Here is a 14,963-nt window from a genome sequence, read left to right as displayed (position 1 = left end):
ACAGAAAGTCACAAGAACGAGAGTCACAAATTTGATAAGACAAAAAGTCACAAAAATTTTGTTTTTATAAATTGTTTGAATTTATAAGAGTAGGCTCTTGAAATGATTTCTTTTTAGTACATATATATTCATTTAACAGTAAGAAAATTATTCACAATCCTTGATAAATGAAGATTTTCCAAATTTAAATCATGCAAAGGAGATATTTCTTCGCAAAGTACCAAGCCAGTTTGACAAATTATTTTCTTAACAATTATTGGATCATTAGTGATTTTTTTTAGAATAGATTTTGTTAACAAAGTTGCATTGTATATAATTAGTTCAACATTGTTCAAGGAAAATACGAAAACGTTTTAAGAATAAGTGTTTTCTTACTTCAAAGAAAAATAATCTCTGTCTTGAAATAAAGTTTGAATTTTATTAAAAAAAAATTTTAACATGATTAAGAAAACCATAAAAAATGTTTAATATAAACCAAGGAGATGTACTGTGGTATGGTTGCCAATGAGACAACTATCCACCATAGTTCAAATGAAGTGGATGTTAGCAACTATAGGCAACCATACAGCCTTCAACAATGAGAAAAATCCATACTGTATAGTCAGCTGTAAAAGATTCTGACATGAAAAATATGAAACAATTCAATTGAGAAAACTATAACAAACCATTTGATACACATGATACATGTTCTTACCTTCCAAACATTGAGAATTTCAGGGATTGTAAAAATAAATTACATGTATTTAAATAAATTTTGGAGCTGCATCGGAAAAAAAGGGTGCATCATATATAAATAAGAAGATGTGGTATGAGTGCCAATGAGACAACTCTCCATCCAAGTCAAAATGTGTAAAAAGTAAACAATTATAGGTCAAAGTACAGCTTTCAACATGGAGCCATGGCTCACACCGAACAGCAAGCTATAAAGGGCCCAAAAATTACTAGTGTAAAACAATTCAAATAGGAAAACCCAACGGTCAGACCGTCTAATCTATATAAAAAAACGAGAAACACTTATGAACCACATCAACAACAGGCTCCTGACTTAGGACAGTTGCATACAAATCCTATGCCCACCGTGTGTTTATATAGGACACCACTAATTGTTTTTAGTGCATTCGGATCTAGTCTATAAAATTGCGAATGGAAATGGGGAATGTGTCAAAAAGACAACAACCCGACCATAGAGCAGACAACAGCCGAAGGCCACCAATAGGTCTTCAATGCAGCGAGAAACTCCCGCACCCGGAGGCGTCCTTCAGCTGGCCCCTAAACAAATATGTATACTAGTTCAGTGATAATGGAAGTCATACTAAACTCCAAATTATACACAAGAAACTAAAATTAAAAATGATACAAGACTAACAAAGGCCAGAGGCTCCTGACTTGGGACAGGTGCAAAAATGCGACGGGGTTAAACATGTTTTTTGAGATCTCAACCCTCCCCCTATACCTCTAGCCAATGTAGAAAAAACAAACGTACAACAGTACGCACAGTAAAATTCAGTTTAAGAGAAGTCTGCGTCCGATGTCAGAATAGGAAACAAAATGACAATAATACATAAATAACAACAGACTACTAGCAGTTACTGACATGCCAGCTCCAGACCTCAATTAAACTGATTGAAAGATTATGTCTTCATCATATGAATATCAGGCACAATCCCTCCTGTTAGGGGTTTAGTATTATACCATCATAAAATATATGAGAAGAACATAACCTGTGTCATGCCAACAACTGGTTTTAGAATAAATATGTTTAATTCCGATGCAAAGACCCTATAAGTGAATCAATATTAAAGCCAAAATATGCAATCTTTAATGACCTGACAACAGTATCGTAACTATATCCCTTCTTAATAAGTCGTTTAAAGGTTTTGTTAGCTTTTGAGGTGAATACTGACATTTTTGTGCTTTGTAAAGAATATTACCATAAAAGATTGGATGTGAAATACCTGAACGTATAAGATGTCTGCATGTTGAGTTATATTTACGAATGATGTCCTTATACCGATGATAAAATTTAGTAAATATTTTGACTAGTTTATGATATCGAAAACCCTGGTGTAATAATTTTTCAGTGATACATAAATTTCTCTCGCTAAAATCTAATACGTTGTTACATACACGAGCGAATCTTACAAGTTGAGATATATAAACACCACAAGATGGTGACAAGGGAACGTCACCATCTAAAAATGGATAATTAACGATAGGAAATGAAAAATCATCTCTTTTATCATAAATTTTTGTATTAAGCTTCCCGTTAATGATATAGATATCAAGATCAAGGAAAGGACAGTGGTCATTGTTAGCATTAGCTTTATTTAAAGTAAGTTGAACAGGATAAATTTCTTTAGTATACACACTGAAGTCGTCATTATTGAGAGCCAATATATCATCCAAATATCTAAAAGCATTAATCAAGCCATTAGTTTTCTCTTTTTTTCACCTTTCAGTTTGGCATGTCAGTCAGGGGTAATACTTATACAAGTTTATTTACTTGAAGATGTAAGTAATATTTACTTGTATACGAAGTAAATTTGTAAGATTTTAATTTTTTTTTCAAGGACTGAATAATCTCCCCTTGATCTCCAAAAATTTTTTTTTTTTTTACAACCCCTTATATCAATGTATATTTCAAAGCTTTGGGAGATCAGAACATGCCTTTAAAAGCAAAATGTTTCTGTTTTTCTAATTAATTTTTAATTAAAGTTCAACCTTTTATCTCAAAAACTAAAAAAGAAATCTATTGCACACAGACATGACAGATGTTAAGTAATTTAGCAAAGCCTTCAAAAAATGCTAACTGGAGGCTTGTAAATGAGCAGTATTTTGAAGATAATAGACAAAGGAGATTTTCATTGTCCCTGATATTATACTTTTGTGAATAGTAAAAACAACAATTAATGACAGATAATAAAACACTCTATTAGAACAATATAGTCATGATAGTCATGATTACAGTAGTTGTCGTCTGTTTATGTAGTTCATACATGTTTCTCATTTCTCGTTTTTATATAGATTAGAATGAGATTGGTTTTTCCGTTTGAATGGTTTTACACTTGTAATTTTTTGGGGCCCTTTATAGCTTGCTGTTCGGTGTGAGCCAATGCTCTGTGTTGAAGGCCGTACCTTGACCTATAATGGTTTACTTTTATAAATTGTAACTTGGATGGAGAGTTGTCTCATTGGCATTCATACCACATCTTCCTATATCTATGACAAGGATTTGTATACAAATCCTTGGTCAAGAGAAATTCGAGAGTACAAGTAAATATAAAGTCTTTTTTACTTATACATAGGTAAAAACAATCTCAATGCCTAAGGGATAAATGTATTACTCTACTTCCAAAATAATGTGTACCAGTAAATAAAAAAAAAACACTTGCATAAAAGTATTACCCCTGTCTGCATATAAGGGTCTTTTATTATGGCTGACTAAACAGTATGGGTTTGTTCACATTGAATGTCCTTACAACGATGTGTAATTGTTTACTTTTTCGTTCTTTGGTCTGGTTGATATACACGTAGTTTCAAATATCAATAAAAAAATGTATAGAAATCACTCCTTATTAAGACTGCTTTGAAAAATGACAACAATAACACCTTTACATTGTCATGAAATAGTCTTGATGTCATGCTGTTAGGAAGATTTATCTTTCTTTTTACATAATGTTCCAGCATATCAAAGCTATATATTCAATAATGATATATATGACTGTCAAATAAGTTACTTGGAACCTTGAGTTAAAAAATGTGTTAACTTTTGTTTATATGACTTACATATTTAACATGTTTAAAAGAATCAGCATATTTTTCTTGAGATAAGAGCATATAACATATATAGCAGACACACAGAAATTGCACAGTATAAACAGCTGCCATCAGAAACATTTTTCAATATCACAATATTTAGTATATTATTAATTTTTACCTTTGTTTTTGTCATATATATAAATACCTGTATTAGTATTATAGAGTGTTGCTTTTTATGAACTAGTATAAATAAGAAGATGTGGTAAGAGTGCCAATGAGACAACTCTCCATCCAAGTCACAATGTATAAAAAGTTAACAATTTTAGGTGAAAGTATGGCCTTCAACAAGGAGCCTTGGCTCACACCGAACAACAAGCTATAAAGGGCCCCAAAATGACTTGTGTAAAACAATTCAAACAGGTAAACCAATGGCCTAATCTATATAAAAAACGAGAAACACCTATGAACCACACCAACAAACAACAACCACTGAACAACAGGCTCCTGATTTAGGACAGGTGCATAAAAATGCAGCGGGTTTAAACGTTTTAACAGGTGCCAACCTTCACCCTAACAGTAGTGTAACATTACAACATAAAAACATTTTAAGATTTTGTTATCTTTTGGTCTCTGATGTCAATTTGTCTGTCATCCTGCATCTTTTACTTGTTTTTGGTTTTGAACTTTTTGAACTTTGTCCTCTCTGAAACTGACACCATATACATGATATGAATTAAACATGGCCATTGATGACCACACAGTCATTCTAAAGGTTTCTAGTTTTGAAACTGTATCTTTTTATGCTTTTATTTTCGGTAAACATTTCTGCTTATCAGATCATAAGTTTAAATTATGTAGGGTTAAACTGAGTCCTTAAGGTGGTACCTAACACTACAGGGAGATAACTCTGTAAAAATCAGCTAAATGTTTTAATTACGTTGTATTGTTAAGGAAATATTAAGCTTCTCAATGATCAAAATTAGTGTTTGTCAAATTGCTATATAACCAATGAAATTTTTCTGATAAAGTGGTTGGTTCAAATTTTTTGAAATTTTTATATTTTTGTCAAAGGGTCAAAGTAAACATTTTGTCAATATTTTATGAAAATTAAACGAGCCAAATTAATATTAGTCAAGGTGTTTGGTACCACCTTAAGGTAGCCGGCAGTTCTGGTAGTTAGATATGTATTGCATGTTTTCCCTCTTTTGTCTTTATTTACTGAGGCCAAAAAAATATACTTGTATACTTGTTTCTTACCCCTGGCCGAAAAAAAAGGTTGGTAGGTAAAATTATTTTATTTGTTTTGAAATTTTTACTTAGAATATGTAGGGAACTTTTCAGGGCCTAAACCAACAATGTCAGGAATTTAAAGGTTCATAACAAAGAATGTCCTTAAAATGTGCTAGAGTGGGCATGAAATTAAGGGTACAAGTAGGTAGGGAGCAGTAAACAAAGCTATATATTTTTTGGTCTAATGATATTTAATTTAGAGAGCAGTCAACAGGCACTTGAATCATTTGAATAAAGAAGGCAGTACCAATAAGAAAGGGTAAGCTGTGTTTTATATCTTTATTGAAGGTTTAAAAGATTAAATACTAGCTAGAGAAACTGAAACAGAATATTTTAATTCACAGGTTGCACACCAGTATTTACAAAGAGGGGAACAATAGCTGTAAGATCTGTTAAAAGCAATAGAGCACATTTTTCACCAAATGCACCACTGTCTATAGAGGAAAGAAACAAATTGCAGGTAATTAGGTTAAATGAGACCATCTGTTTACTATTCTATTGTTTAGCTATTCAGACACCTCATTGGTATGTACCCCAACTTAAAAATACCACTGAATTTATATTTTGAGATTTTATGTAAGTGTAAGATTTTTTATTTTTAAATTTTATTTCAGTGTAAGATTTTTTATTACCAGAAGTGTAAGTCTTTATTTTTAGTATCTTTTGTCCATATGAATTTTGCAGATCATTGGTAGTATCTGATTGTCTAGACTAAGGATGATATAGAATTTAACATATTGTGAAGACACTTGTATAAGTTTTAAAAGATGTTGACCTCAATGTGTGTCACATATTTTCATGTCTTTATGTTGTTGGATTGCTGACTTATTGAGATGCAATCAACATCTATCATGCCTTGTCCTGAACATGCATGAAATATTTGCCATTGGATGTTAAGCAACCAACAATCAATTATTTACCCTGCCTATACCAAAGGGAGGTAATTTCTAACAGTTTCCAATGATGCAAAATTTAAAATCCATTTTTCTATTTTCTCTGAAACAAAACGTTTTCACAAGAAATTGACCCATTTGATTTTTCTGATTAGTTCCCATGGAAATGATTCTTCTTCACATGTAACACATTTACTTTAGCAAAAAAAATTTGAAATCAACATGACGAAATTAGAGACAAAAAACATTAGGACCACTGAGACGTGAAAGCCTAAAAAAAGAATAAAGCCCTAGAAAACTTTAAGTTGGACATCAGGACCACCACTACATTCAAAATTGATAAACCTATCTGATTTTTGGTGAAGACAGACAGGGCTACCAGTTTTGAGCACACTGCATGGATGGGTTGTTAAAAGCAAAACCAATTATGAACTGTATTGTAGATGTTCCTCCAGCATTTTACAGGCTTTTTATATATAGCACCTTAAGCGTCTTGTTAATAATTTGAGCAATGCAGTGCTTTATTTGTTGTTTTTTTCCAGGTTTTAGCAGATAATAATGAAATATACAGACTTAGAATTTCTGTGAGAAACACTGGTAATTCTGATGAAGATTATGTTACCTCATATACACCAGCAGTAAGTTAATAAATATAAAAGTTCAATAATGTTATATGTATGGTATTATTAAGGAATAAAACCACTTTTTCATGGCCCCATGTTAAATTCTGCAATTTCCAGCTTTCATAGCCATTTTGTTTAAATGAACTGACAGTTGTTTCATGTCAAAGCAATACCTGATCCTGGATTGTGTGGTAAATTTTCAACATGCCTTAAGTTGCAAATGAAATGACACCTTTCAAAACAAATTTTCAACAAGGGTTCAACAGTGATCCATGGTCCTTTATTAGCTTCTTATTTCATGATTTCTAGCGTCAAGCCTGTTCATGAAGTTTTATTTTCATGATTTTCTTGTGCCTGGTCAGTGATGGTGCTGGTCTTCTTTAAAAAACAAACTTTTACAAGGTCAGAATAAGCAAAATTAACCCCCTTGTGAAAATTTCCCTCCTTACAGTAATTGACTTTTAAAGTATTGGTTAAGTTGGTGGTTCTCGGTGATCGAGTTGTCTAAGTAGTTCATCTACATTAATTACTAGCATGTCAACACTGATGTTTTGAGTTTGAACCAGGCAAGTGGAAGGTGCATTTGACTCTGATCTTAAAACACTTAGGATTGCCAGTTTTCCTACTGAAGGTCAAGGTTCTCTCCAGGCACTCCGTCTTCATCCACCATTAAAAAGTGGCTGCCATGATATAGCCAAGAGTGCTGACAGTAAACAGCCAGCAATAAATTATCTATGTATCACCTACTTTGTTATAAACAGCAGAAAATAGTATTCTGTGGTTAAGTTAACATGAAAATATATCTTATTTGAGCTTTGTCAGATGGAAATTGATAATTTTAGAATTACATTTTAAGATGAATAAAAGAGGTAGGGTATTATAATTGACAAATTGCAGGATATCATATCTAAACAAAATTAATTTAGGTATTATTTTGTAACAGCCTTATCATTTTGAATTTATCATATGTTCCTCTAATCATGGCTTGTATCATTAGCTATCTTAATGTTCTTCTTTAGAATTACTTTATGTTTTGAAAACACATTCGTTAAAATGTCATGGTTGTACTTTTCTGTTGATTTATCAAAATGACGAGATGTCACAAAAGGCATTATTTGGTCCCTGAAATTGCAAATATTGTAAAAGTCATCAATTCTTTAAAAATTGTCTGAATTCTGTTGCTAAATGAATATAATGTTATCTTGACATTACAAAGAAGAATTGTCAATTGTGCATTTACTGAGACCATGATAATGTCAAAATTGACATATATTTGACCTAAGTGGCCATTTCATACATGTACATATAGATTTTGGTAAAATTGAATATTTGCTACATCCTTTTATATATATTATCTACATGTTTGTATAAGACATCTTTTATATCTGAACAACATTTTTTTGTGTTTAAGGCTCTGGCTCATATCTCAAAATTTATTACACAATTTCTGCATGAGTCTTTTTTGGCAGTTTTGAAGTCCTTAAGCAAATTTAAAATATATTTCATTTGCGGTTAGCCCTGATAAATATGATTTTGTCCAGAAAGTCATGCAGGCAATGATATAATATAGGAATATTTCAGTTATCTGCAGCTCTGCTGATTTTTATTCTTTAACTGATACTCACTAAGTAAAATCACCTAGTCCATCTATAAAATTCATTCATCCGTCCCTTTGTTTTCTTTACTTAACTTCTGTATAAAGAAAAGTTTTGATATTTGGTCTTGAACTTTATAATGGGGAGTGGCACATATGGCAAGCAGTCACTTTCTTGACAATAGTTCTTAATTTTATTATACCCTATGATTTTGGGAAATTTTGTCAATATCAAGTTATAAGTAGGTTTCATGATTTGAAAGGCATCTTTTTATTGAAATACTATGATAAATGTTGCATTTCAAGCTGAAAATAAACATTTTAATATGACTTCATTTATCCTTTAAATATAAACATGGCTTATATTTTATTTTAGTGTGGAATATATGAATCATCTCTCTCAGACCATATATGGCTACATTTTGACCAATCAGGTGAACTTTTAGGAGTTTCCATGGTTACAGAACCCTCTGAATGTCGTAATATAGAGGTCGATAGTTCAGATCTAATGCATTGGAATACAACAGTAGATATAACTCAAACAGTACAAGGACCACAGTAAGTCATGTACAATATTTCCCATTTTTAGTTCACCTGGCCCATTGGGCCAAATGAGCTTTTCTCATCACTTGGTGTCTGTCGTCCATTGTCATTTGCTGTCTGTTTAAAAAATGTGTCCCATGACCCCACTGGTCGACCAAAATGGCAGACATGATTAAAATAGAATATAGGGGTAAAATGCAAGTTTTGTTTTTATCTTGAAAATCTAGAGAACTATGAATTTAGAAAATCTGATGGGGGCAAAAATGTTCATAAATATGAGATCTACATATTGTTTGTTTGCATCAAAACTATTAGACGACTTCTAATAGGAGTTATTACCCTAAAAAAAATTGTAAGGGGTTTGGTGGAACCCTGTGTCTTGCCTGCAATTGCAGCTGTCAGTGTAAAAGTGTAATGTTGACTTAAAAAGTGAGTCCATTTATCAGTAAAATACAGAATTTAAAAAAAAAAATTCTTAAGTTTTTCCTTAGATTCTATTTCTTGGTCTTGAAGATTAGCTCCTAAGTTTCTCTAAAATCCATAATGGTTTACAAATTTATCATGTTGAAAAAGTTTAATCCCAGACTGTCTGTAAATGTTAGATTTTAAAAATTAAGTCCATCTATTAGTAAAATACTGAAAATGAAAAAAAAAAAAATTTTCAAAAGTTTGCTTCAGACATTATCTCTTAATCGTATATATTCAAAAGCTTCTGCCAAAGTTTCATAAAATTCTATGTAGGTTTGATAAAGTAATTGTTATATAATGAATTTAAACCCAGACTGTATCTATTTTTGTTCAATGTAAAATAAACTTAAGTCCATTTATCAGTTAGATATGGAAAAATGAAAATAAATATTAGACACAGACGCCAGAATCTAGGATTGCTATGTCTTCTTTTCCCTACATAAATGTTGCAGGCTCGACAATGATGAATTTTACCATATTTTTTTTTAAATTTTGCCTATTATTTTAAAATCTATGATAGAGAGAGAGAAACTTTTAATGCAAAAATGATCAGCAAGACAAGATCTACAAATAAGTTAAAAATTTGTACCACTTCTTAATGGAGTTTTTCTCCTTTAATGATAATTTTTAACCATTTTTTGCCAAATATCTTAAAAAAAATGATAGCCAGATGGAAATTTAAATAAAGAAAAATGTTCAGCGAGAGAAGATCTATCATGTCTATGATGAAGTCAAACATGGTCGAAATTGTTTGACGACTCCTTATTGGATTTGTTGCTCTTTAATGACAATTTTTACCCATTTTTAGTGTTTTTGCCTATTATTTTGAAAACTATAGTTGATAAATAAACTCTTGAAGAGTAAAATTTATCAACAAGACAAGATCTACAAACAAGTCAAACATAGCTGAAATTGTCTGACAGTTGATAATGGAGATATTGCCCATAAATGATGATTTTTACCGATTTTTGCCTAATATTAAATAAAAACTTAAATAGGCAGAAATGATCAGCAAGACTGCATCAACAAAAAAGTGTAAAGGCCGAAATTGTCAGTCGACTCTTTATTTGAGTTATTGCCCTTTAATGAAGATTTTTTGTGTTTTTGCCTAATATCTTAAGAAGTATAATAGATAGATAAAAACTTATATAGCAAAAAAGGATCAGCAATACAAGATCTACAAATAAGTTAACATTACCAAAATTGTCACTCCACTTCTTATAGGAGTTCAGGCTCTTTCATGACTATTTTTACCATTTTTTTGTGTTTATGCTTAGTATCTTGAAAATTATAAAAGATAGAGTCACTCTAAAAAGGAAAAAAATGATCTTCAAACAAGTTACATTTTGACAAAATCGTCTGTAGACTGTTGATAGGAGTGATTGCCCATATATGAAGATTGTTTACCCTTTTGTATGTTTTCGCCAAAAACTAAAGAATATAGAGAGAAACTGTAAACAGAAAAAATTATCAGCAATACAATCATGAATTCTATTCTAGTCAAAAATATTTGAGAGGGTCTATTGTTGTAGATGTATATAGACCTTGATGATCGAGACAGGCTCTTTAAAGCCTCTAGTTTGTGATTCTTATATCAATGGTTTTTCAAACGAGAGGGTGTTTCTCTGCTGGAATCTCATCGAAGGTCGACTGAGAAAAATTCATATCACCAGAGAAGCATGACATGTAAAATTATCATAAAATAAAAGAAAAATGAGGGGCGTAAAGGGGGGTATCTGCACAGAAGAACGCGAAATAAAATTGCCATTTCACAATGAATGAACAATTTAAAATTTCTTGCACGTTGATCTTTTTACCGATTTCACGAAACACGGTGAATAGCGAAACTTTTTCACGGCTGCATGTGAAATAAAAATGGCAAAACACGTTGCAAGAAAATAACCCTTTACCACCCTCAAGAATGTGTCTGAGGACACGAATGCCCCATCTCTAGTTTTGCAATTTTCAAAGTTAAAAAGGGGCAAAACTCTAGAACGGTACATTACTCACTGCCAAAATTGGAACTCTGTCTGCTTGTTGTGGTTCCTAGCATTGTGTTTAAGTTTCATAAAATTTGAATGAGGAACACTAAAGTTAGAGAGCAGAATGAAAATTAGACGGAAGGAAAGATGGAAGGACGGGAGGAACGTCAAGGGTAACACTTAAAAAGATCAAAGCAAAATTTTACAAATTAGCGATAATCAAACTGATCTCCATGTGCTTGAGTTAATTTTCTTGGAATGTGGCATATTTATTATTTTGATTGAGAAAGCATAGATGTTTTCAATTTTAGCCAAGAGATGGAAATATGGTAGAAATTAAAAAAAATTACATGATGTACATTCCTTTTAATAATGTTAAAACAAAAAAAATTAGAAAATAGGTAAAAAAGGGAAATAATCCCTTAGCTACATAATTGAGTTTAGAATTTTAAAAGTCTGTAGAAATAATGTCTGTATTATTTTCTCAAGAGCAGATGTTTGATCATGTTGATTGACAAAGAAAATCATAAAAATCTAATATGCTTGTTAAATTTTCTACTGATTGTATTGACAGAAATGTTTTTGTTCCACTGTGCAGGAAAATAACGATAAATCTAATCATGTTAACAAAGGCATGTTTAGTCAACTAGTTTCTGAGTTTTGAAAGTCAGTGGTACAGCCATTTTTTATACGGCCGCACAATTTATTTTGCGGTCGTATATTGGTATGACGTTGGCGTCTATGTCGTCGTCCGAAGACACATTGGTTTTCGCACTGTAACTTAATTAAAGTGAATGGATCTCTATGAAATTTTACCATAAGGTTCAATACCACAAAAGGAAGGTTGGGATTGATTTTGGGGGTTATGGTACCAACAGTTATGGAATTAGGGGCCAAAAAGGGGCCAAAAATAAGCATTTTTGTAACTTCCAGACATAACTTGTGTGTTAGTGTATGGATCTCTCTGACATTGTACCACAAGGTTTCATATCACAAAGGGAATGCTGGGATTGATTTTGGGGGTAATTGTCTCTAAATTTTAGGAATTAGGGGCCAAAAAGGGGCAAAAAACAAGCATTTTTCTAGTTTCATGACAATACCTTGTGTGTAAGTGTATGGATCTCTCTGACATTGTACCACAAAGTTCCATATCACAAAGGGAAGGTTGGGATTGATTTTGGGGGTAATTGCTTCCAAATTTTATGAATTAGGGGCCATAAAGGGGCAAAAAACAAGCATTTTTCTAGTTTCATGACAATAACTTGTGTGTAAGTGTATGGATCTTTATGAAATTGTACTACAAGGTTCCATATCACAAAGGGAAAGCTGGAATTGAGTTTGGGGGTAATTACCCAAAACGTTTAGGAATTAGGGGCCAAAAGGGGCCAAAAATAATAATTTGTCTAGTTTCCAGACAATAACTTGTGTTCAAGTGTATGGATCTCTCTGAAATTGTGCTGCAAGGTACCATACCACAAAGGGAAGGCTGGGATTGATTTTGGGGGTAATTCCCTCAAAATTTTAGGAATTAAGGGCCATAAAGGGGCAAAAAAACAAGCATTTTCTAGTTTCAGGAGAATAACTTGTGTGTAAGTGTATGGATCTTTATGAAATTGTACTGCAAGGTTCCATATCACAAAGGGAAAGCTGGGTTTGAGTTTGGGGGTAATTGCCCAAAACGTTTAGGAATTTGGTGCCAAAAAGGGGCCAAAAAACAAGCATTTTTCTAGTTTCCAGACAATAACTTGTGTTCAAGTGTATGGATCCCTCTGAAATTGTACTGCAAGGAACCATACCACAAAGGGAAGGCTGGGATTGAGTTTGGGGGTGTTGAATCATAAGGGGGTTCAAAAAATTTGGGGGGGATTTTTTTCCCCTATTTTTTCTTTAAAATTTTCCATTTTAAATTGGTTATTTCTGATTTATATGTAAAAGCAAATAATAATGATATGGTTTGAATAGGTAAATTAAAATTTTTTAAGTTCTTAGACCACATTCATTCTGTGTCAGAAACCTATGCTGTGTCAAATATTTAATTACAATCCAAATTCAGTGCTGTATCAAGCTTGAATGTTGTGTCCATACTTGCCCCAACTGTTCAGGGTTTGACCTCTGCGGTTGTATCAAGCTGCGCCCAGCCGGAGCATTTTATTATATGTTTGTTTTTCATTCCATGCTATAATCAAGTTATCATTGCTATACACAAAAGTGTACATGCCTTTGTCAATGACCTTATCTGTTTCTGTCAAGACGGTGAACTGGAATTAGCCTTGACAAATTTTTATATGATGAAAATAGAAATATTGTCATTCAGTAGTTTATTGACATTTGTTACCCTAATGACTCGGCCACTTCTGTCTAAACTTCAACAATCATTACTTAGGTGGCTTTTAATGAACATATTCCCAATACATTTCAAACAGTCATTTAATGAATAATTCAAAACACTAAGGACATTATTCATTATCTACATTGATAAAACTGGAAAACAAAACAATCATTTTATTTATGGTATACATGGTATATGAGATCTGATAAAATGGACATTTGTATATCAATTAAGAAGGACATCAACAGTTATACAATTCATGTCACTAAAATAGTAGCCTTAAATCACATTAAAATGTCAAACAAAATCATCATATCTTGTAAACTGTAAATATCAGGCAAGGATAGATTATAAGATCAATAAACTAGAAGCCAAATAACCAACTGTAGGTTCATTATGCCCCACCTATGATAGTTTTTTATGTTTTTACAAAAATCTGTGAAAATAATGTTAATTCTTGCAGAATCACTTGAAGACTATAAAACTATATAAACTCTTATGTCATGTATGTTTTGGATGTCAGTTTAATTGTTTTCTTTTTTTGTTTTAAAAATCTCATTCTCATATTATAAGAGTTCCCTAACTGTTTCCGAATTAAACAGGGAGACCATATTTAGGGGAAATCAGAGATTATAAGTTGGAAAAAAAACAGACAATACTATGGCCAAAATAAAACAAAACAGGATATTTGATAGCAACTTTAGATAATGGATGTCAGCAAACAAATGTTTTCAACACTATCCCTTTCCAAAGATGAAATTTATGGTAGGCATAAGAACACCAACTACCTCATATCCCTGTTTTGACCTGTTTAATTAAAAGAAATAAGAAAGACAGCATCAAAGATATTGATATAGAGAAATTTCAGTTATTTATCTCTTTCTCACACATGATTTCGGTAAATGATTGAAGCCTTTTGTTTACAACAGACCTGATACTCAAACTTACATAGAGAAGTTGAAGAAAGAAGAAATGGAGAAAAAGAAAGGACAACAGTCAGATAATAGATCCTTCTTTGCCAAATATGTAAGTAGACTTTAAATATTTTGAATCTGTCTTAAAGTGTACTTATGTGAGGTTTAGGAATATGTGTCAGATGTTCGGACTCCTTGGTTTTTTTCCTTCAATACAGGGTAAAATATTTTGCCTCATAGCACCCATTTTTCCTTTCTTATAAGACTTCAATAGCTCATAAAAGGTCATTTACTAAAATTAAAGCAGATTCTAGATTTCATTTCTTTTCGATTTGAGACCCAAATGATACCAATGCAAATATAAGGTAAAAGTCCGAGTCAGCCTTTTCCCGCCATTTTTTAAAAATCAAATATCTTGAAAAGGAGCTCCATAACCTGCAAATATTTTTTGCTTATTTTGTTCCTTAACTAATGGTCTTCCGACTTAAAGTATCAATTTTAAATTCTAGATTTTTTAAATTTCACATAAGTACATCCTTAACTAATGCTATAATGTGGACACATTTAT

The 14,963-nt window shown here is 31.9% G+C and overlaps 1 protein-coding gene across 1 annotated transcript in view; it reads left to right on the top strand.

Annotated features, from left to right (window-relative positions):
* LOC127705005 (ER membrane protein complex subunit 10-like) overlaps positions 1–14,963 on the top strand; it is an 81,923-nt gene that overhangs the window by 8,245 nt on the left and 58,715 nt on the right. Inside the window, exons 3-6 of the mRNA XM_052209254.1 lie at positions 5,394–5,509; positions 6,485–6,580; positions 8,536–8,717; positions 14,411–14,507. Of these exons, the coding sequence (XP_052065214.1) occupies positions 5,394–5,509; positions 6,485–6,580; positions 8,536–8,717; positions 14,411–14,507 (491 nt within the window). The remainder of the gene's footprint in view (positions 1–5,393; positions 5,510–6,484; positions 6,581–8,535; positions 8,718–14,410; positions 14,508–14,963) is intronic.

The sequence above is a fragment of the Mytilus californianus genome, unplaced genomic scaffold (assembly GCF_021869535.1).
Source record: "Mytilus californianus isolate M0D057914Y unplaced genomic scaffold, xbMytCali1.0.p SCAF_6, whole genome shotgun sequence".
Taxonomy (NCBI): domain Eukaryota; kingdom Metazoa; phylum Mollusca; class Bivalvia; order Mytilida; family Mytilidae; genus Mytilus; species Mytilus californianus.
Note: the sequence above shows the minus strand (reverse complement) of the source record. Positions and strands in the feature narration are given on the sequence as shown.